General features: G+C 54.2%; 1 protein-coding gene across 1 annotated transcript in view; it reads right to left on the reverse strand.

The window, feature by feature from the left end:
- Window positions 1-22,322, reverse strand: part of RBM19 (RNA binding motif protein 19) — a 120,361-nt gene that overhangs the window by 77,963 nt on the left and 20,076 nt on the right. The window contains exons 16-21 of the mRNA XM_043901724.1: window positions 21,154-21,283; window positions 14,702-14,868; window positions 13,822-13,882; window positions 9,879-9,958; window positions 7,965-8,020; window positions 4,488-4,604 (exon numbers count right to left, since the gene is read on the reverse strand). Coding sequence (XP_043757659.1) covers window positions 4,488-4,604; window positions 7,965-8,020; window positions 9,879-9,958; window positions 13,822-13,882; window positions 14,702-14,868; window positions 21,154-21,283 — 611 coding nt within the window. The remainder of the gene's footprint in view (window positions 1-4,487; window positions 4,605-7,964; window positions 8,021-9,878; window positions 9,959-13,821; window positions 13,883-14,701; window positions 14,869-21,153; window positions 21,284-22,322) is intronic.

A 22,322-nucleotide genomic window follows, 5' to 3' on the forward strand; every position in this document is an offset into this window, starting at 1 on the left:
AGAGGGGGCCGGGGACGGATGGACGCCATCCACAAAGCGGGCATAACGGGTGCGCCAGGGATGGGAGATGCAAGCCGACTAATTAAGGCCTCCAGACACCTGTTGTGAGCTCACCCATTCTCACCCCTGGCAGGTGGTTCGCACCTCTAAGGAAGGGGGAAAAAAACATTCAGATAAAAAAGCGTCCATCTGCAGCCCGGTGCCGAAGGCCCAGCCTGCCTGAGGTGGCTGCGTTTCTGCCACCTGACATCCTGACCTCAGGGGAGGTGAGGGAGGGGGCGTCTAGAGCGAGAGCCACCGGCTGGGCTGCTGCAGAGCTGTGTGACCCTGGGCAAACTCCTTAACCTCTCTGTGTCTCCTGCTCTACCTCTATCAGACCCCAGAGAGGAAGGCTTTGCAGTTAAATCCAGGTGCTCAGGACACATTTACTGGGAACCATCTATGCACCAGGGGCCTGTGGCCTCCACAGTGAACGACAGACCAACCCCAGAGCCAGCCCAGAGAGCAGAGGGGATGCCCATGTGACAGGAGACAAGGGTTCGATCCCTGGTCCAGGAGTGACTCGCATGCCATGCAGCAACAAAGCCCACGGGCCACAACTATCGACCCGGTGTGCTAGAGCCCAGAAATCGCAACTACTGAGGCCACCTGGCCTAGAGCTCGTGCTCCACAACAAGAGAAGTCACCACCGTGAGAAGCCTGCACACCACAACTCGAGAAGAGCCCCTGGCTCTCCACAACCAGAGAAAAGCCTGTGTGGCAATGAAGACCCAGCACAGTCAAAAATAAAATAAATAAAAATTTAAAAAATGGACATACTGCCGAAAACCTCTAAGGATCCGGCACTGCTGCCAGAGATACAGGCTCGGTCCTGAGTCAGCCCTGCCCTGGGTTCCCAGCCTGAAGCCACCGGCTTTGTGCTGTTTAATAGCCACAGCGAACGCTGATTAACTACCCGCTTCGTACCGGCGCTGTATTAAGTGCCCCACATGCATAATCTCACTTAATCCTTTTAACAGCCCTTGAGGCAGCCACGTGGTGAGGGAGCCGGGTGCCAGCCCGAGCCGCCTTGACGACCCGGCGGTAGGACTCTGGGCTCCGGAGCTGGTTTCTTTACTGGAGATGACAAGCACTCTGCAGGGCTGTAAAGAGCCAAAGCACTTCAGCCCACGGTGCCTGGCACAGAGGCCGGGCTACAAAAGTCCGCTTTGTGATAGGGATAAACACTAGTGATTATTACTGTGGCATAGTTATCACAATTTGCAGCACACGTTACCAGCAGTATGAGGACTACTGTTTTATGCTGGGGAAACAGGTACAGAAGGGGAAGCAGAGAGGGGACTGGCATCTTCCTCCACTGCGACTCCATTCACTCTTTAAAAAAAATTCCTTGTTTTGATGTGAACCATTTTTAAAATCTCTATTGAACTTGTTACAATATTGCTTCTGCTGTTTATGTTCTGGTTTTTAGGCCTTGAGGTGTGTGGGATCTCAGCTCCTAGACTGAACCACAGCCCCCTGCAATGGAAGGCGAAGTCTTAACCACTGGACCACCAGGGAGGTCCCACCTCCCTGACTTTTCTAAAGGGCGAGCCTTGAATTGGCCCAGAGGGCAATCCTGCGGAGGCGTGGATCTGCGGGGTCTTTGGGCACCCGTCAGGCTGGGTTTTAGAGGCTGGGGCAGTGAAGCCCAGATGGAAGGCTGGTGGCCTCCAGGAAAGGCTCAGGCCAACACTGCCTCAGCTGAGAAGCTGCTGCCCCCAGCTCATGGGCAGGGGCCTGGGGAGGGCAGGGGAGCTGCAGCTTCTCAACAGGTGGTCTCCAGAAGCAGACTGCACTCTCCCACGGCCCTGCACTCCAGCTTGCACCCCCTGAGTGCGTCACTGTCTGTCACTGTCACTTTCCTCCCTGGCCCTTCATGAATAGGAGCCTGTCTCTCCTGACAAGGCTCTGTGCCCAGCACCTCGAGCAGTGCCTGGTACAAACGGCACACCCTCGTGGGTGACGGCTCTACTGAAATGATCTGGAGGACGGTAACTTCTTCAAGACCCAACAGAAGCATTAACAGGCCAGGCCCAGAGAGGTGTGGTTCCAAGCCAGGGCTCTGGGTCAGACCAAGGACACCCCACTTCCAGCTCAGTTGTGTGGTCCTGGGCTGGAAACCTCGTCTCTCCAGATCTCCAGGGTCCCTCTGGGTACAGAAGGGATAACAGCATCCCTCCTTTGCAGCGCTGCTCTGCTGCTTAAAAAAAAAGATACAGCACAGGAAAGCATGGTGCGGAGACCAACACGCGGTGAGCTGTGATCACGCCTGGTAGGATAAGCCCACGAAACTTAACCAGCAAAATGAACTGGACTGGTTCCCCTGAACCTTGACATCTTCCCCTGCCTTTGACCCTTGCGGGCTGCTGGCTTTGTCTGAAACTGGGTCTGGTTTCCTGGCCCAGCGTGTCTCTCTGAGAAGACTCACAGCGACCCCTGCTGCCCCGGCTCGGAATGGTCTCAAACTCCCGGCAGGACACCCAACAAAGCCAGGCTCCGAGAAGGTGCTGGGTTTTCAGGGGCCAGTGAAAACTACCGCTGGGGACGGCAGGAAGAAGAGACGCCACGCGTAACGACATTCAGGCAGGGACACTAATTCCCTGTCTTCTCAAAACAAACATAAAACGCGAGACCAGACAGCGCTTTTCCTTCTCCATCTCGGTCTTTTGTTTCCCTGGATCAGTGTCATTCTCAGACTGCAGAACCAAGCGAAGCTGTCATTTCGGCGAGATGTGACTCTCAATCCACACATGCAATCCTGGTTTGATCTGGCAGTTCTTAAACTGGACTCCTCAAAAAGCAAGAGCTCGTTGAAACCAGCAGCCGCGAGAGGCTCAGGGTACATACCTTCTTGGGATGGCAAGCTCACTCCTCTTGACTCACCTCCCCAGATATCGGGAGATGGAAAACAGCACCCCTATTGTGACTCCACCTTACCAGGTTTTAACACCACACAGGGGATCCTGGAATTACAGTTAAGACCCTACCACTCAGAAACCGACAGGGCCAGCACCTTCGCATTGGCACCGTGCTGACCACATCTGTTAATGAACGGCACGCCAGTGTGTGATTTAGATCGTGGGAAGGAGGACAGGAGTTTTTTAAAGGAAATCCCTCAAGTGGCTTCCCATTCTTTACACCACTGAGTAAGAGCAAAGAGGGTAGATTTCACACAACGATGATACATCCTTTCTAGTCTCCAAAATCTAGGACTTCTACCTTCTGCCCACAGCTTACCTGGCAAGAAGCTAATAGGTAACCTTAACGGGGACTGAGCTCTCCCGATCCTTGTGCCAGAACTGGACAAATGTGGGATCAACAAACAAGGTCTAATACACAGAATCCTAAATGCCCCCCCCCCCCCCGCCGCCATGTGCATGCCAAGGAGCTACAGGTTCCCAGAACACTCCAAGTTTGCAGCCAGGCTTCCACAGTCTGCTAGGCTGGTGCCAAAGTCATCTGCCCTTAGGTTCTGAGAGCTTGGCGGTACTTCTCTGTGCTACATGGCACACACCTGGAGAGCAGGCTTGCTTTAAACGTTTCCCCCTTAGGCCCTCTCCCTAAACACACTTCATCCAGGGCTTGGTACTGGGTGATAGCTAACTTACCTGAACCGGCTGGTGCAATGGACCAGCACAGGGTTGCAAACCTCTGGCCCCGGGCTCTATCTGGCCCACGCATAGACTCTGTCCCACATGAACTGTTTTTAGAAAGTGAATTAGTTGCCAACTTATTCCCTCTTAAGAATCCAGATTGCCAGTTTCTCTTTCAAAACCTAAGAGAAGAACCTAAGACACCTAGATTTCCGCTGGCCCTCCAGCCCGTCAGTCCCCACCTGGCCAGCTCTCCCAGGCTGTTTCCTGCCCGGCCTGAGAACCCTGTGAGTTTCGATTCCTGTGTTAGCAGCTGCCGATGGACTACATAATGTAGGTATGCGATCTCCCCTCATTTCAAAAGGGGATTTCCACAGACAGCAATGTAGACCAGGGGTCCCCAACCCTGGCAGGATATCGGAATCTCCTGGGGCATTCTGATCCCAAGACCAATGTCTGGGCTCCACCCCCAGTGAAAGGAATGTAACTTTCTGGGGGTGGAGTCTGAGCAAAAGTGCATTTATCAAAGTTACCAGGTGATTCGCATGTGCAGAGACGGCAGTGGATTGCTGGCTTAAACCAAAGAGTAACTTGGGTGGCAGGACTTCGGGCCCATCAAGGGAGGACCTGGGGTTCAGTCCACCTGGTTCCTGCCCCTCCTGTAGATCACCAGTGGGAAGAGAGAAAAACTGATCATCCCATTTGCACACCTTTTTGCCCAGTGCTCTGAGACAGCAGTGTCTGAGATTAAGGGAGACACATCATTGGCGGCGAGAACATGATCTTTAAGAGGCCACTGTGATGGCCTTTGGTGCACCATCGGCTCCCACCCAGCACAGCCTCGCCTCTTACCTGAAGAGTTCTCGGATCTCGCGGCTGTCAGCCTGGAAGGGGATGTTCCGCACCAGGATCTTGGAGGTTGTCTGCTTTCTGGGCACTTGTTTCTTCCGGGTCGATGTCAGGGCTGGCCTGGAGGGTCAGGGGAAGGCTTTGGGTTATTTGGGACCTCGGCATAGCTGTTGCCCTCCGCTGACTCCACCACCAAGCCCCGCCACCAGCACTGATGCTTTCGTCCCCTGCTCAGGTGAGGGACTCAGAGAGTCAGTGTGGATGCGGCTGAGAGGAAGGGGAAGGGAAGGAGGACTCCCCTGGGTGGCACGCAGTCTAATTCTTGTCTCCTTGCTGCAGCTGTGGATGTCCAGGTGACACACCCTACCCAGGGGGTGTCTGCTGCCCTTCATCTGGGACTAGCAGGCACTTGAGAAAAGAACCCCGATGGGGGGAGCGGGGGGCAATTTCTCCCCAAACTCAGTCTCCTCTGTATCTTTGCAGGTGTCCCGAGAGACTCTGGCTGCTCCTCAGGTCTTGCTGGAGACGTTTCATCACTGACCGGAAGCACAGCATACAGGGGCCTCGTGGTGGTGGTGGTTTAGTCGCTAAGTCATGTCCGACTCTTGCAACCCCATGGACTGTAGCCCGCCAGGCTCCTCTGTCTATAGGATTTTCCAGGCAAGAATACTGGAGTGGGTTGCCATTTCCTTCTCCAGGGAATCTTCTGAACTCAGGAATCAAAGCCGGGTCTTCTGCACTGCAGGCGGACTCTACCAACTGAACTACGAGGGGCCTGAAGCACCTTCTAACCACCGAGCCCGGCCAGAGCTGCGAGAGGAAACTCTCCACTGAGGTTCAAGGCCACCTGGAACCTGCCCCCCTGCTCTTCCAGGGAGACCTTCTGCTCTGTGGCAGCAGGGGACGGTCACGAGCAGGGGCGTGAATCGATGATCTGAGTATGAGACTCTCGTGGCCACTTAGAATCTGTGTGATCCTGAGCAAGTTATTACTTGGCCTCTCCGGGTCTCAGTTTTCTTGGATGTATGACAGGCCTAATAACAGTGCCAACCTTGTCAGATTGTTTGAGGTTTTAATGAGAGAAAGATGTGTCGAAACACTCTGCACTGTGCCTAGCTCAGGGCAAGCCCTCCATAAACAGCAGCCGGTATTAAAATGACTTGTTCTGACTCATCTGAAGTCTGATCCACATCACCTCTTCCCTATCACCACTAAGAGAGCAACCCACTCCCATCCCCCTGGCTCTGTTCTTCTTCCTGGCACTCGTTACTGTCAAAAAAATTCATTTGGGGTTTTTTTGTTTTTAAACTTCATTTATTTTTATTTACTTGGCTGAGCCAGGTCTTAGCCACAGCACATGGGATTTTCTATCTTCCTCGGGGCATGCAGGGTTTTCAGTTGCAGCATATGGGATCTTTAGCTGCAGCGTGTGGAATCTAGTTCCCTGACTGGGGATTGAACCTGGGCCCCCTGCGTTGGGAGCGTGGAGTCTTAAGTCCCTGTACATAAAAATTTAGTCGTGTGTCTCTTTGCTGTCTGTCCTCTAGGGCCATGCTGTCCAATACAGTAGCCACCAGCCACACGTGGCGAGCAATTAAATTGCAATTAACATGACACAAAATTAAAAAATTCAACTCCTCAGCTGCTGGGTCATCCAACCTCCGAGGTCATCCAACCACCAACGGCCCCTGCCTCAGTATTTATGCCCCTCATGTGTACTCCCCTCCTGCTCTCCTGTGAAACCAGGTCAGAACAGACACTGCCACTTCTTCCCTGTTCTCTCATGGATCACTCGCTCTGGAGGTAAACCAGCTGCTGTGCCGTGAGGACACTCGTGCAGGCCTAGGGAAGAGGCCAATGTGGTGGGGAACTGAGGCCTCCTGGCAACAGCCATATGAGGCCACAATTTTGGAAGCGAAACCATCAACCTCAGTTGAGCCCTCGGATGAGACTGCAGCCCTGCCCAGCATCTTGACTGTGACCTCCTAAGAGACTCCAAGGCAGAACTTCCCAGCTGAGCTGTTCCTGAATTCCTGACCTTCAGAAACTGAGATAATAAAAAACACTGATTGTTTTGATCTGTTAAGTTTGGGGATACTCAGTTATAGTGTGATAGGTAACTAACACAGTGGTACCTGTCATGTCTCAAGTGCTCAAACGCCATGCGTAGCAACAGTGCAGAGAACATCATAGGATGTTTCCATCCTTACAGAAGGTTCTATCAAATAGCACCACCTCAGAATGAACACCCCACAAAGCTTCTCCCTCCCCAGCTCCTGGGAAGGCTGTCTGGTGCCCAGCAGACTTTCTGTAATTTTTGGTTGAATGAAAGACTAAATAAACACGGCCTAGGAGCTGAGAGCCTGCACGGTGACTTCGGCCTGACTCCCTGGAGTCAGGGGACTGAGGAGAAAAGACCAGCACCAGCTAAGTGATCATGTGCAGGGCATGTGCTAAATGCTTTGTGCACAATCTCCAGTTTTCACATTTTACATGATGCGCAAAGTCACCCACCTGAGGTCATGGAGCCCCCTGGATTAGAACCCAAAGCTGCGGGGCTTGAAGCTTGGACTCTCACTCTTAAGTCATGGCTCAGGAGCCTCTGTTAGCTTCTGGGGGCTCCTGCACCAAGCCTGCTTCTGGCTAAAGATGTTCAGAATGGCATGGACCAGAATGGGTGGAGACCACCAGATGTTGCCTAGGCAGGCTTCACAGGTAACATTAAAAAAACAGACAGAGAAAGAAGAAACAGCAGCAGCTTCAGGTGAGCTCACCAGCAACCAATCTGCTCAACAACCAGTGAGGTGGGGTGGGTGGCTCTGACAATGACAACGATGATAACGTCTGATCCCTTATGTGCCGGCCGCTGCTCAAAGCCCTCCTGGTGTGTGAGTTCAGTGAGGATGTGCGAGCAGGTGAAGACGCAGGGACAACACTAAACCCCCCAGAAGACCTCCACTATTTCAGGAAGCTGGCCTTTGGGTGCAGTGGTCTGCTTCCATCTCTAACACCTACTGAACCTCTTTTCGAATTAAGCAGAGGCTGTCTCTGGGCACTGTTGTCTGGCTCCAAGAAGGAAAGCCCCATAAAGATTTAAAGAATAAGAAGTCTAGGTCTTACTGCTGCTTTTGGTTCATCAAAGTGCCAACAACTCGCGACCAACTCTGCCTTGGCTCACTGATACCAGCAAGAACAAGCAGGCTCTGCTTGCTTCTCTGGCCCATGTTCCTTTGGTTGTAATGAGTGTGCATTACATGATTACTCCGGGGACTGGCGCAGTCCCAGTTCACCAGGGGAAAGGGCATCGAAGCTGGCATGTGGGGCACCTCCTTGATCAGGACGGGGCCCCAGGGGTGAGAGGGGTCGGGTCGGTGAGGATGTTAAAGGGCCGTGAAACGCCCTCTGCGGCACCAGCATTGGGGCTAATGGGATGGATTCAGATTCCAGGGAAGGGGCAGGGGGTGGGGAGTGGAGACTCACTTGGTGGCTCGTTCCGAGATCCTCACTTCTAGCTTGTGGCCGTCCATGACATGACCCTGCGAGGGGAGACAACACAGCCTGTCCTTCTGTCTTAGAAACACGCACCCGTAGCCCTGTCCTTTGCTGGAGCGGGCTTCGGCTGAGCAAGGGGAACAGCAACGCCAGGGGGCGCCGACTGTTTCAGGGCAGAGAAGCCCGCTGGGGTCAAGGACCAAGAAGGGTTTCTCCCCGAAGTGGCTCCTGCCAAGCGTGGGCAGCAGCTGCTGGTAATGGAGCCCCAGCCCTCCAAGTCCTCTCACGCCAAGAACAGCCCTGACCTTTAAGCCATTCGAGGGGCACAAAATTTTCCATTGTTTATAAGCATTTTCAGGCCAAGTGAGCCCCTTCGGTCTGGCTTCCAGAGAGAGACTTTGGTTTGAATTGTAGGCTCTTGGAAAAAAAAAAAAATTCTAAATCACAGCGGAGATGCCTCTAAAGTGAGGCTCTAACATGGGTCCCTTAGGCAAAACTGGTGTATTAGCAAAATTACCCTTGAAAATCCTTTAAACCTCCCATAAAATACAGCACACATAGCCTTGTAGAAATGGTTCTGGGCGGCAACATGCCCATATGTAGCACACAGCAAGGCACAGAACGTAACTCTCCCGTGTGTGGGGGGAAATCTGAGACTCCTGGATGACATGGATGAGAAAAGACAGACCACTAGGCGGGCACAGCTGAAACCCACTTAGAGGAGCACATGGCATCTAACGACACATTGGATTTCCAGTGTCTCTTGAAAAAAACCACAAACAAAACAAAAAACCAGAGACGATGTGGTATGGCTGGGGCCCACCTGCCTGTGAGGCAGTAACTGACTGAGGCCAAGACGTGGCCTCTTTTGATGGGGGAGGCACCCCAATTCTACTCTGGGTGATGCCAGCCCCTGGGCTCGTTTACAGGGCCAGCCTGGCCCTGTGGGTATCTGAGGTGGAGAGCAGAGAGCCTTTCCCGGTGGAAGCAGAGGCCACCCCTGCCCCAACCCCCACCGAAACCTAATTCAGCTCTTTTGGGAGTCACCTTGGGCCAAGGGGCGAGTCATCAAAATTCTACAAAAATGTCTACAAAAACAATCAAACAGGCTAAGCGCCCAGTTACATTTCCTTTAACCCCTAAGGCCTTTCTCTTGACCAGCAAGCTCTACTGGGATAGACTCAGTTGCCTGGAGGGTCCAAACGATGAAGCTGGGCTCCCCAGAGAGGTGGCCCTGCATGGCTGCCCTTACCACCCAGAGTCCAGCCAGCACACGTCTCGGAACAAGGAGCCGGGAGGGCGCGGCCCTGGCTTGTAAACTGCCCCCTGGTCAGCTCCATCTCACACTGCCTGCCCGGCCTAGACAGACACGGGCTGTTCCAAATACTGGTTTGAAAGGGATCCTGGGCCCCTGTGGGCCCCTCCCTGGTCCCTGCCTTTAGGAGCTTATCCAAGAGGCACAAGCATTAGCGCCCCGCCTGCCCGCAGTGCCCCCACTGGCCGCCGCCCCAGGTGGCAGCAGGCATGGCAGGTGACAGCGGGGAGCCCGGGGTCTCCAGAGAGGAGGAGGTGCACAAGAAAGCACGCTCCTGCCCCTTCCTGCCAGCGAACCCGAGCCCCTCTCATGACCTGGTCTTGGCGTTACTCCTTCAGAGGTCTGCTTCACCGGTCTCCCCAAGGCCTGGCACAAACCAGGCTCTTGATCAAGAGACTGAATGAGTGCACCGCAGGGACTCGGGGGAGCTGAGGAAGCCGCAGGGCCTCGGGCCGCTGTCCCCTAGGGCCTCAGAAGATGTGGACCTGCCTGCGCTCCTGCTTCATCTCAGAAGCTGGACAGGACACCCGCCCCACCGCCTGCCTCGCGCCGCCCCTGGGGGACCTCGGCCGAGACTCCCCACTTACCTGGAGCTGCTTTAGAGCTTTCTGGGCCTGCTCTGGCTTCCTGTATTCCACGAACCCAAACCCCATGGACAACAGTGCTCCTGAAACAGACAGAGCCGGGAGTCGCATCAGGGCGCCGGGTGGGGAGGAAAACGAAGAAGCTGGGACGGACCAAGTTCAAGGGCTCCTGGGGCCCCCTGGGCGTCCCCTCAACCCTCTCATTTCTTCATGCCCCTCGTGGTTCCCAGAAAGACCCCAGCCTGCCGCCTGCCATTTATTACTGGTCGTCTTGAACAATCAGCCAACGCGGTTACAGAGCCGCCACCTGAGGCCTGGCAGACTATTAATTAACAGATGATAGAAGCAATAATTAACTTCGTGATAGAATCCCGTCTTCCACAGGGAGGGATGACCGCCTTTGGGCCAAGCAGCAAAAAACTCAACCCGGGCAGTCCCCTGCTTCCATACGTAACGCACAGAATGGACACATGCGACAGAGTCAAGGGCGCCAGGGGCTTACTCTCCAAAGTGTTCCTGACCATCCAGTGACCTCCGGTTCCCAGGTTTCAGACATCAGCTTGGGACAGGGAGAGTGACTATTTTATGAGAACCCCTCTGGCTCCACCCTGCTGGGGCATGAGTAGCAAGAATTCAGAGGGCCAGGGGCAGTGTAACCACTTATAGGGAACTTGGCTTCTGTACGTAAACATGTGTAACTGCAGGTACGTACGAATAAGCTCCCTTGACATCTCGCCCTTTTGACACAAAATGGGATGCCGATTACTGACTTTATTCTGTACTCTCTTTCACAGCTGCACTCAAAGAAGGCTGGCTCAAGGCTGACGGGCTCAAAGGAGGTTCAAAGGTGTATCATTCCTGCCTCCGTGGTCCTCATCTCTGCATCTCTCCTTTGTGAGACTGCGCCTCTGCCACGTGCTCCTGCCTGTCTGCATTTCCGCTCACAGCCACGTGTTGTCACAACGGGGGGAGCCCAAGGCAGGAAGGCATTCCACAAACAGCCCAGATGTGCGTGGCTCTCTGGGCAACGCCGGGGAGGCTCAGACGGAACTGCTGGCTGACAGGTCGCACCACCCTGCGGGGACCTCCAGTATTTGTGTCTCAGGGGATCTGCGCAAGCTCCATTCGCAGGGTCAAGGGTGTGGGTGGTGGGTGAGGGGTGTCTGTGCCTGTAGGCTATTTAAAAAGTGCACCGAGATGGTGCAGAAAGCAAGCAGTCACAAAGTCAAGTTCGTCACTGAGTCACTGACACTGTGCAGATCCATTCTGCCCTTCTCCTGCCCTGGGAGGCTGACGGCCACAGACAGCACAACCTGGGCTCCCTGGCCATCTGGCTTCCTGTTGGGGTTTAGCCAATGGGAAGCCCTGACTTGAGATGGGTGGGTGGAGGAGAGGGTTGAGGGTCTTGGTTCCTTCCATGCACGCCATCGGCTCCTTGCTCTGGCGTGTTCTGGCAGCACCAGTGTCCAGTCCACACCCTTGGCTCTGCTGGTGGCTCTTCTTCTTCTTTGAGTATTTCTTTATCTGGCTGCATTCAATTTAGTTGCGGCATGTAAGATCTTCAGTTGCGGCATGTGGGATCTAGTTCCCTGACCATGGATTGAGCCCCGGCCCCCTGCATTGGAAGCATGGAGTCTCAGCCTCCTGCCCGCCCCCCACCCCCAGGGAAGTCCCTGGGGGCCCCTCTTCTACGGCTCTGGTCACAGGACTCCCTCCCCCACAGCCTCTGGGCTCAGCAGGGAAGGGGTGCTCTCCCACAGGACCCACTGCCTCAACATCCCCTGTGGATCCCCTCAGCCCAGCCCACGCCCAGGCACTTGGCTCCTTCATTACAACTGTCCCCTTGATGATCCCAGCTGAGCCAGCTTTCTGGCTCCTCTGGAGCCCCTTGCTGATAACAGACACTGATGGATGAGCCCCAGAGGGCAGGGCTCTCAAACAGAGGCTCTTGAAAGACTGTAGATCTTGAGAACTGTTCACGACACTGGAAGACCAAGTAACTGCTCTAAAGCTGGAGAGTGTTCTGGGGGGCCAGGGGGCAGGCTCCAGAGGGGCAAAGTGACACCAAAACCCGCAGGAACGGCCTCAGCTGGAGCGGGCGACCCCTCTGCCAGCATGACTCACGCCCCAGACTTCAGGGATCACCTCTTTTCCTGAACCCCACACAACAGAGCCTTCATGTTGTTCACCTGATACTTACATTGTAGCCTTTCCTCATAGCCTAAACTATGTATGCAGTTCTTGGGGGAAGAGGGATGTTATGGTTTGAACTGTGCCCCACCCCCCACCCCCCAATGTGTATGCTGAAGTCCTAATCCCTGCCTCTCCGAGTGCGACCTTATTTGGAGACAGGTTCCTTACAGAGATAGTCAAGTTAAAGATGAGGTCATTAGACTTCCCAAGTGGTGCTAGGGGTAAAGAACTCTCCTGTGCAAGAGACGTAAGAGATGCACGTTCAATCCCTGGGTCGGGAAGATCCCCTAGAGGAGGGCATGGCAATGCACTCCAGTGTTTTTCCCTGGAGAATACCATGGACAGAATACCATGTAGCCTGGTGGGCTACAGTCAATGGGGTCTCAAAGAGTCAGACACGACTGAAGTGACTTAGCAGCATCAGGCTAAGCCCTAATCCAATTAAGACTGTTATCCTTATGAGAAAGAAAAGGGGTGGTGGGAACGGGTGGGATCTGAGCACAGGGCAGATGTACACGGGGAGAAGGCCATGTGAACATGAAGACCTTCACCTGCAAGCCGAACAGGGAGGGACCAGCCCTCAGAACAGCCCTCCCTGACAGCCCTCAGAATGAAGCAACCCTGCCTGCACCTTTATCCTGGACTTCAGGCTCCCAGAACTGTGGGAGGGTGAACTTCTGCAGTGGAATCCAGCTGGTTCCTGGTGCTTTGCGACGGCAGCCCAAACCGATACGGGGGAATGCCCCAATTCCTATGCCACGTGTCTGCTTCAAAAAGCCCAGACTCCTCTCTCCAGCAGAAAGCCCTCCTGTGATGTGGAATCCGCCTACCTTTCCAGGAGCATCTTCTGCCCCTTCAGTACATTCCTGACCTGCTAACACAGCCCTCTGCCGCCTCCTTCAGCCACACACCTTGCTAACTGCTCAGCATCCCTCCTCTCTGAGTCTCGATCAGACGTGGAGAACCCCAGGCTGGGCTCCTGTCCAGCTGGGCCGCCTGGGCTCTCACCACTAGCTCGTTTATCTCTCAGGACACAGTCATGGGCTGACCCACATGGTATCCCTACAGATACCCCAAATTGAAGGGACAGGGACTCTGTGGCTACAAAAAAAAAAAAAAAAAGCAAGGGCCGAGGGCCTGTCCATCATCTGTAGGAAGCCAGGGCTGGAAAAGAAAAACAGACCAGAGGCCAAGGGACTCGTGAGAATGCCTAAGGTGGACTGGAGGGATGAGGGTGGTATCTGCCCGGCCCAGGCACCCCAAGGCCAGTGAGGGGCGTGGCTGATGACTCGGTGGAGTGTTTCAGATGCCCCATATCTGGGTGGTTGGTCTTGGGAGGGAAGTGGGAAAGCCCAAGATGGGTTGGTTCCTGCTCCTCCGTGGAGGGAAGATCCTCCAGGAGCACAGAGATGCTGGGAGGATGGAGAGGTATCTGCCGCTGAACAGGGTCAACCCTGCCAGCCCCCTAACAGCCCGCTCCAAAACCACCCCTGACAATCCAGGGTGGCAAAGGGTTTCAATTCAGGAGAAGCTGATGTGCATGGCTGCTCCCGCTGGAAACCACAAGTCTCCAGGGACACAGAAAGGAGGACCATTTTGGACGAGCCAGACAGGGAGAGTGTGGGGCTGGCAATGATCCGAAATGAAAGAGACCTTCAGAACGAGCGAGCAAGAGGCACCCTCACCCCCTACCCAGAGCAACACCATTTCTTTCACAATTGTTTCTCTCTGACCAAGCTCTCATGTGGAATACCTGCTTTGTTCTTCTTCTTGGAAATGGAGCAGCTCTTCACCGCACCCACTTTGGAAAACACCTGGAAGAGAAGGTCGGCATGTGTTACCAGCTAATCCTGCAACTGGTGCAGGCGTGTCTTGAAACAGGGGTCCCCAACCTCCAGACTGTGGACCGGTATCTCCAATCAGATCAGCAGCGGTGTTAGATCAGAAATAAAAGTGCCCAAGAAATGAAATGCACTTTCTTAACCATGGCCCCCGTCCCAGTCTATGGAAAAATTGTCTTTCACGAAATCGATCTTTGGTGTCAAAAAGGTTGGGGACCGCTGACTCAAAAGCTGGAGGGGACCCAGTCCACTGCAGGCGTGGGCAGGACGAGAGTAAGAGCGGAGGCTACTGGAGTTCCCCATCGTCTTCCCCTCTGCCCCCTCCTATGAATGCAACACTCTCGGCCATCAGGGTCTCCTGGCCGGGCTGCTCACTGCTGTGCCCCTGCTTGGCTCTGCAAAGCCAGAAGAGTGCACTGGCCTGGCGTTTATGTCAGCCTCGCAGACACCACATGGGGAGGGGCCTTGTCTTCTGACTACAGCTTTCACACCGCATACGCCTCCCCAGGCACCCCGAGAGGTCCTCTCACGTGGCTCCTGCGCACACAGACGCCCCTCCCAGCCCCCACACTGGTCTGACCATGCCTCACATCTCTGGGTGAGATGCCTACCACACGGCCTCGCAAAAGAGTCAAGCAGGCAGCTGTAGGTTACTCATCTACACGCTACCACAGGTCTCGCTTCTAGGTGAGGGGGTGGGGGGTGGGAAACAGATGCAGGGACCACAGGGCTAGATCAACAGACCGGAAGTCCTGCCCCCACCCATTCCCTCTGGGCCAGGAGGTCACTCACTCCCTTCAGTGTCTCCTCGGTGGTGTCAAAGTTGAGATTTTTGATAAACAGAGTGCACCCGGGAAGGCTCTCTTCCTCCTCCTCTTCTTCCTCCTCCTCTTCCATCCTTGCTGAAGCATCGTGTGCTGCTCCATCTGTCGGCTGTTCACCTTCTGGGGTCTCACCATCTGCATGGGCCAATCCCCCCACCAAAAGAAATCCATTAAATGATGTCTTATCTGCCTAAGCGCCAGGACCTAAAGCATAGAACCTGCCAGACCAAGAGGGATCAAGAGGGTTCTGTCTTTGAGTGGCCAGTGTCAGGAAGGGACGGGACTCTGTGACTCCGCCTCACGCAGTGTTTCAGCAACTCTCGGGGGGCAAAGTGGGGGAGGGGGAGAAACCATCCTGCCCTTGTCTTCAAGAGAAAGGAGTATGCAGCACAGATCAAAAACCAGAAGCCCTAACTTAGATGAACCAACATTTGTCTGAAGGAACAGCACTGCAGGAGAAGGGAAGGGCAAGCGTGAGGTTGTGAGTTACAGGGTGGGTGTAGGGCTGCAACTTGTGCCACTGGTCAGCCCTGGTGGCGAGTGTGGAAGCCTCTTGAGGTTGGGAATCGCATCAGGACCTCCTGAGAAGTTATGCTGCTGGGAAATGTGTTCTGTTTGGGTCAACCTCCCTAATTTCTTTCATGATCAGGGTCTGGGGACAATCACCCTTTCCCCACATACAGATTTTGGAAGCTCCTCCCATACCGACCCCCACCCCCGCCAACCACCACCACCCCGGAGAAATCAAACCTCATCTTAGCCATTCTCCAAGGCAGTTCATCCCTACCTCTCCAAGGCTCCCTCCCCCACCCCAGGTCTGAGCCCTGCACACAATGGGGACACTCCATTCTGCAAACGCTTGCATTCAAGTAGTTCAAGCCCAAGGGAGCAGCTGGGGCTGCAAACCCATCCTCTGCACCCTCATGCTGAGCACCAGAGCCATCCCCGTCTCCCTGGCCCTTTCTGATGCAAGCCCACTGCTGGCCAGTCCTAATTAAACTTCAACCGCTTTGTCATGAAACAACCCTTTCAAGTCCTAATGGAAACAGCAACAGTGAGGACTCTGCCGTTCCACATCAGTTGAACACCAGCAGAGGGCAGCCTCTGCTGTTGGCACTCCTGTGGAGGTGAACCCAGAATCTAGACTCTCGCTCCAGGACAAAAAAGAAGAAATCTACATGAAGGCTCCCTCCCCCACGCAAGAAACTCACGCAATTTACCCAACAAGTGACTCCATGGTGTGGCCATTTGTCCTCAAAACCCAACTTTCAAAGCAAAGTGGGGTGGGAAAAAAAAGTATTGTTAATGATGGGGAAAAAAGCTGTGCTGAGAGGCTGAGACTCCAGGTTCTGAATGAGAACTTCAATTGGAAAGATGACCGTGACCTTCAGCTTCGAAGGACACCTGCCCCACTGGCTCTCCTTGTGCCTGACGTCTTGGAGAAGAAAGCAGAAAGGAAGGGGTGCTGATCAGATGCCCCACTGCGTGCATGGGCTGGCCAGGCACTGTGAGGACGTTCTCCCATTGCTGACCACAGTGGCCACATCACCATAAATGGGAGGGGCCCGAAGAAAGTCCCAGAAGTCGCTGCATCTGAACCCTAAACCCTAGGCATCTTCAGGTTGGGAGAGAGGTTCATGGGAGACTGACTGAAAAGAATTTTTTTCTGCAGATAAGACTGGTGGGGTTGATGGTGACTGGGAGAGCTCACGGTCATTTAAGGGGCAGCCTGCTCACGGCACCAGCCAACAGCTGCCACGTGGGCAGATGGACCCCAGTTACGGATGGGTACTTGAAGCTTTCACAAGAAGCTGCGGGGTCATGGCCAAGGGCACAGGCCTTGGAGCTAGTGGCTGTGGGGCACAGCCTGGCTCTTTCTAGATGTGGGACTTTGCAGAAGTCACTCAGCCTCTCTGTGCCTCCTTCTTTCCATTCAGAAAAGGGGAAGGGCAATCACACAGTTATGAGAGTTAACGCACAGACACCCTGGCAGAACAGCGTCTGGGCCAGGCAAAAACGCTGTGAATCCCTAACTCCGAAGGCCCATGGCCATGGGAGGCAGGCTGGCCCGTGGTAGGCTTTAGAGAACAGCTGGTGGGTGCCACGACTCTGAGTCCGGGGGACTGTGTCTCTGCCGGCCACGTCCCTGGGAAGGGCGTCCTCCTCCCCGGGTGGCCAGGCCCTGCTGTGGGCCATGCCCGCGTCTAGAAAGGCATGCAAATGGCCAAGGACGAAGCCAGAGGTCAAGCGAAGTGTGCTTCCGCCCCGACCTCCAGTGGGCAGAGGACAGGAAGACTGGGAAGGAGAAAGGATGTATCATGAACCAAATAGACCGCTTGCCAATGACCTCACCAGGATCCAGGAAAAGAGGGAAGAAACAGGAGCAGGATGGGGCGGGGGTGGGGGTGCTGGGGACCAGGGGGAAGGCTTGGAAAGCAAGGTGGGGTGGAAGGGGGCTGGGAGAGGCGGGGGGTGGGGGGTATGCTTCCATCTGTGGTTGGCACAATAAAATCCAGTCACGCGTCGCCACATGGGGCTTTATTATAATCGGGCCACAGAATTTACGGTGGCTCCCTCCCCTTCCCGGCTCTGGGCGCGGAAGGCTGACAGCACAGACTGTTATCAGTTGCAAGCAGCTTTTCAGGACCTCCCCCCACTCGGAGCCCTTTATCTGGAGGTGAGGGTCTTGGTTGTGGGGAGATAAAACACACTGTCCCCCTCCCTCGAGACGGGTACAGAGAACGGAGGGCTTTGCAGAAAAGAAGGCAGGGGCAGGGGGAGGGGAGAGGGGGGCAGTGAACAAAAAACTCCTCCATCCATTCCCCTCCTGCTCGGCTTCCTGGGGAGCCTGGGAAAATCCAGGGCTGGGGGCTGGCTGAGACCTCGGGGCCAAGGGGACTGGGAACTGGGGAAGCTTCGCGGACAGTGTGTAGAGAGCGGGCGTGGGGGAGGAGCGGGTGAAAACGAACAGCTCGGGGACCATGTATGTGATACGAGTAAGAAAGGGAACAAAAAAGGGTGAAAGGAGGCTGGGAGATGAGCTCTGTGGGGATCTGCCTGCCGATGACGCGGGACTCAGTGGGGCCTGAAATCAGCACAGGCGCGCGCAACTTCTTGGCCCCAAATCCCCTGTATTTGCCACAACTACGGGCTCCCGCCTCCCGGCTCCAAGGCCGCCTTTGTGTGAGTGACGGCAGGACCTTGGACAGCAGCCCCTCGGAGGAGGCAGGGCCTGGTCTGGGATGCTCAACACCTGCACTCTAAGGGTGGGCGGGGCGGTCCTCTACCTTCTGACCAGCGTACACTATTTCGGCAAAGCCTCCCCTTGCAGGGCTCCAAAACACCCTGCATCCAGGGCCCATGTCTATGCCTGTGACATCTCGGCTACCCCCTAAAAGTTCCCCCTGTCCCCCGGCCAGCCCAGGAGCTTCTGGAGAAAGTGGTATGTGTTGGGCCCATCCTGGTCACCCCAGCTCAGCAGCTGGCATCTGGCTGATGCTCAGGGCTGAGTTCGAGACCATTCCTTCAGCTGACAGTGCTGAATTAGGCAGGACGCAGGTCAGAGTAATGGTGATGGACGGGCAGCTTCTCACCGCTCTCTCACAAACGCCTCCTGCCCGATGTACAGATGCAAAACAGCCTCGGAGAAGGCTGGTGGCCCGCCCAGCCACAGGGCTAGGAACGGACAAGGAAGACAGAGGCTTCCCCAGGAGCCGTAAGCCTCACATCCTGAGGACCCAGGGTGCCTAGTGCAGGGCCTGGCGGCGAGGAAATGTGGCTTTGGCCCGCGGACTTGCTCAGCACCCACTTCCTGCTCTCCCACCTGACACTGGGCACTTTTCCGGGTGCTGGGGTACAGCATTGTGGAAGCAAAAGCGGCGCCTGCCCCACGGGATGGACGGCTAGTAAAGGAGTCAGACAGACAGGAAGTGAAGCAGTAAGGATGCACATCTGAAAGTGATAAGCGTTTGCAACAAAGTTAAGAACAAGGTGACGACTTCCCTGGTGGTCCCAGGGTTAAGAATCTGCCTGACGATGCAGGGGACACGGGTTCGATCCCAGATTGGGGAAGATTTCACATACTGCCTCGGGGCAACTAAGCCCATGAGCCACAACTACTGAGCCCACGTGCCCTAGAGCCTGTGCTCCGCAAGAAGAGAAACCACCGCAATGAGAAGCCCGAGCACTGCAATGAACAGTAGCCCCCATTTGCCGCAACTAGAGAAAGCCCACGTGCAGCAACCAACAGCTAGCACAGCCAAAACTTAATTGATTTTAACTAAAGAGGGAGAGGAGGCGGTGGGTGTAAATCGGCACCCATGAGGGGAGCCACGGCGATGACTGGCACGGATGGCGCCACGACTGATGCTGGGCTAACGATGGAGAACAGAGCTTCCGACGTCACCAAGCTCTACTACGTGCTGGGGCTCGGGACACAAGGCCAAGGATGACCCAGCCCCTACTTTTCACAGGGGGAGACAGAGAAGCACAGAAACCCTTTTTCCTGCATTCATTCACTCCTTTTGACTCGCATTCATCGAGCCACCCCATACCTGGGGCCCCATGGGGTGCTTGGCACCCAGTAGTGAGTGAGAGGGCGGCTCTATGCCCTCATGGTTCACCCTCCAGCAGTGATGGATGTTAAGAAAGTGAAACAAGTGAACAGACAGGATAAATACAAACTGTGATGAGTGCCACAGAAGAAAAGGATGGCGTGACAGGAAGGAAGCACCAGGTCAGGAGCAGAAGGGCGCGGCCATGTGGCAGCAGCCACCACGCTCAGCGGTCCCACCAGGGCAGGCAGAGGCCTCCGCTGGGTCTGTTCCCAGGACCCTCACTCCTGGCAAATCCGAGCTCTAAAGTAGGACTTGCTTTTGGCCAAAAAACATGAGTCACGTCCAAGTTTAATAACTTAAGTGAAAATCAAAGTTGACAATAATTTGAGGCTGATGGCTGATTAAGAAGAAACTGTGATTACATAAAGAAAATTCCTTTTGAAGAGAGCATAAGCAGGTTGGAAGAGAAGGCTAATCCAATCTGTAGACAAAAATAACTCACAGATGGGGGCTAGTGAGGGACTTCTGAAAGATCTGTATCCATGATTGGTAACCCCAATGGGGAGGGGTGCTTTGGGGGCTGTAGAAAGCAGAGACTGAGGAATTTTCCTTCCTAATGGAAACGAGGCTTCTTGTCCAGGGGTTCCCAATGCCTTGTAGCAACTGGGCCAGTCCTGAAGGAGGTTTTACCAATCCAAGACGAACTGGGATATGCAGACAGCTTAGAGAGGTTTGTGAACAGCGAGGTCTATTCAGTTACAGGGCTGTTCTTTCATCTGAGAATTTTGTTTCCCACCGCTCACTTATCCCACTCCTATAACACCCATTCTCTTATTAGGGGTAAATGGGAGATGCAGTTTTTTAACCCTTATTTGAATAAACTGGCAACCTGATGGTAAGATGGGAGTAAGGAGGAAGAATATTACCAATGGGCGAGATCTTTTTTTAAAAAATTGTTTCTCATTTTTATTTATCTATTTTTGGCCAAACTGTGTAGCATGTGGGATCTTAGTTCCCTGACCAGGGATGGAATCTGTGCCCTGCCCCCTGCAGTGGAAGCCTGGAGTCTTAACCACTGGATCACCAGGGAGGTCCCCGGGTAAGATCTCACTGTCTGGTTAAGGGGCTGCCAGGTCTTCTCTAAAGGCCTCAGATTCTAGGACGGAGTCACGGGCCTCTGACCAAGTGGTTCTCAATCGAGGGCTGCACTGTCCCCTAGAGGACACCAGGCATGCAGGGGACATCACAATTACAGGGGACACTCCTGACATTCAGGGAGCAGGGTCAGCAAGGTGTCTTACAATTCAATTCGCACAACAGGGCTGACGAGGAAGAGCCATGCTGCGGAGCGCCAGCAGCGCCCCCTCCCCACCCAAGCGTGAAGCGGGTGGGGTCTCAGGTCCCTCCCCTTTCCTGCCTTTGCAGTCATTGGACACCAGAGGGAGCCATCCCAAGGACCCGGAGATTGAGTATCTTAAAACAGCCCACAACAGCCAGGCTCACCTATCCTGGCAGATCTATCAACTAGAAGGTGGTCTTCTCTTGCTCTGTTCTGAATCCCTCCTAACAGATTCTAGTTGCTTTTTTTCCCCCCTTTCACAACCTTTACTTGACAAATCAAAAAAAGTCAGCTTACCTTAACCATACCCATCATTTTTACATTCTGTTTTTTTTTTTTTTTTTTTACATTCTGTTTTTTAAGGACATTTTTCATGCCTATAAAATCCAAAAGTCGGGCACCCACCAGTGTCAGGATGAAAAAAACTTTCAACCGAACACCTGATACACAATTCGGTGCTGCCCCCAGTCCGCCCTTCCCCTGCCTGCTGCCTCAGGACACCCTGATCTCAGACTCGGCTCTCACCTGTTTCTGCCTCCATCCTGTCCGTTCCCGCTGGTTCTGCTGGTGTGTCTTGGGGTTCTTCTTTCTGGGGGGCTGGACTGGAAAAGACGCCCGTCGGAGCCCACTCCAGATAAAGGGGGACATGGTGGAACTGCAGAGAAGCAGGGAGAGGGACTCAGTCCACGACACAGACCAAGAGCCTGAGGCTCAGAGTATGGGTGACTCAGTGGAGTCAGGAGGAGGGGCACAGCCTAGAACCCTACGTGCTGCCTGAGCCCTGAGAACACAGGGGCCCTTGCTGGTTCAGGGGAGAGGTCAGAGCATCTGCTGTCACTGGACACATCTGTGTCCCCTTAACCGTCTCTAATGGGGTGTCAATGGCAGCAGAATTGGGGGCAGAACCATGGATACAGGGGAGCCCCCCGGAGGAGGGACAACAGGCTGTGGGACACCAGGCTTTCTCTCCTTCCAAAGACACACACTCACAGACAGTGCTTGTGCACACATCTGTGTGCAGAGGGTTTTTTTTTTTTGAAAGGATAAACAAGACAAACAGTCTGCAAAGCATTAAAGTGCTTGACAGAGAGCAGCTACTTGCAGTGGGTTGAATGGTGGCCCTTCAAATGATAAGTCCACATCCCAATTCCCAGAACCTCTGAATGTGGAAAAAACGTCTTTGCAAAAGTTTAAGTAAATGATTCTGAGATGAGGTCACTCTGGATTACTTGGGAAGGCCCTAAATCCAATGACAAGAATTCGTGTAAGAGAAAAGGAGAGGGAAGATCTGAGTTGAAGAAAAGGAGAAAGCTGTGTGGACAGAAGCAGAGACTGGAGTGATGCGGCCACAAGCCAAGGGATGACTAGAGCCATCAGATCCCAGAAGGAGCTAGGAAAGATCTGTGCCCCGACCTCTAAGAGCCTTCAGAGAGAGCATGGCCCTTGGCCCTTGAACACCTTGATTTCAGAGTTCAGGCCCCCAGAACTGTGACAGAAAACATTTCTGTTCCTTTAAGCCACTAAATTGGTGTTATTATGGCAACCACAGAAAGGAATACACTAATATATATATTTTTTTCTGCTGTTACCAAAGGGCTTCCCAGGTGGCACCATTGGTAAAGAACCTGCTTGCCAATGCAGCAGATATAAGACAACAGGTTTGATCCCTGGGTCAGGAAGATCCCCTGGAGGAG

The sequence above is a fragment of the Cervus elaphus genome, chromosome 5 (genome assembly GCF_910594005.1).
Source record: "Cervus elaphus chromosome 5, mCerEla1.1, whole genome shotgun sequence".
Lineage (NCBI taxonomy): Eukaryota > Metazoa > Chordata > Mammalia > Artiodactyla > Cervidae > Cervus > Cervus elaphus.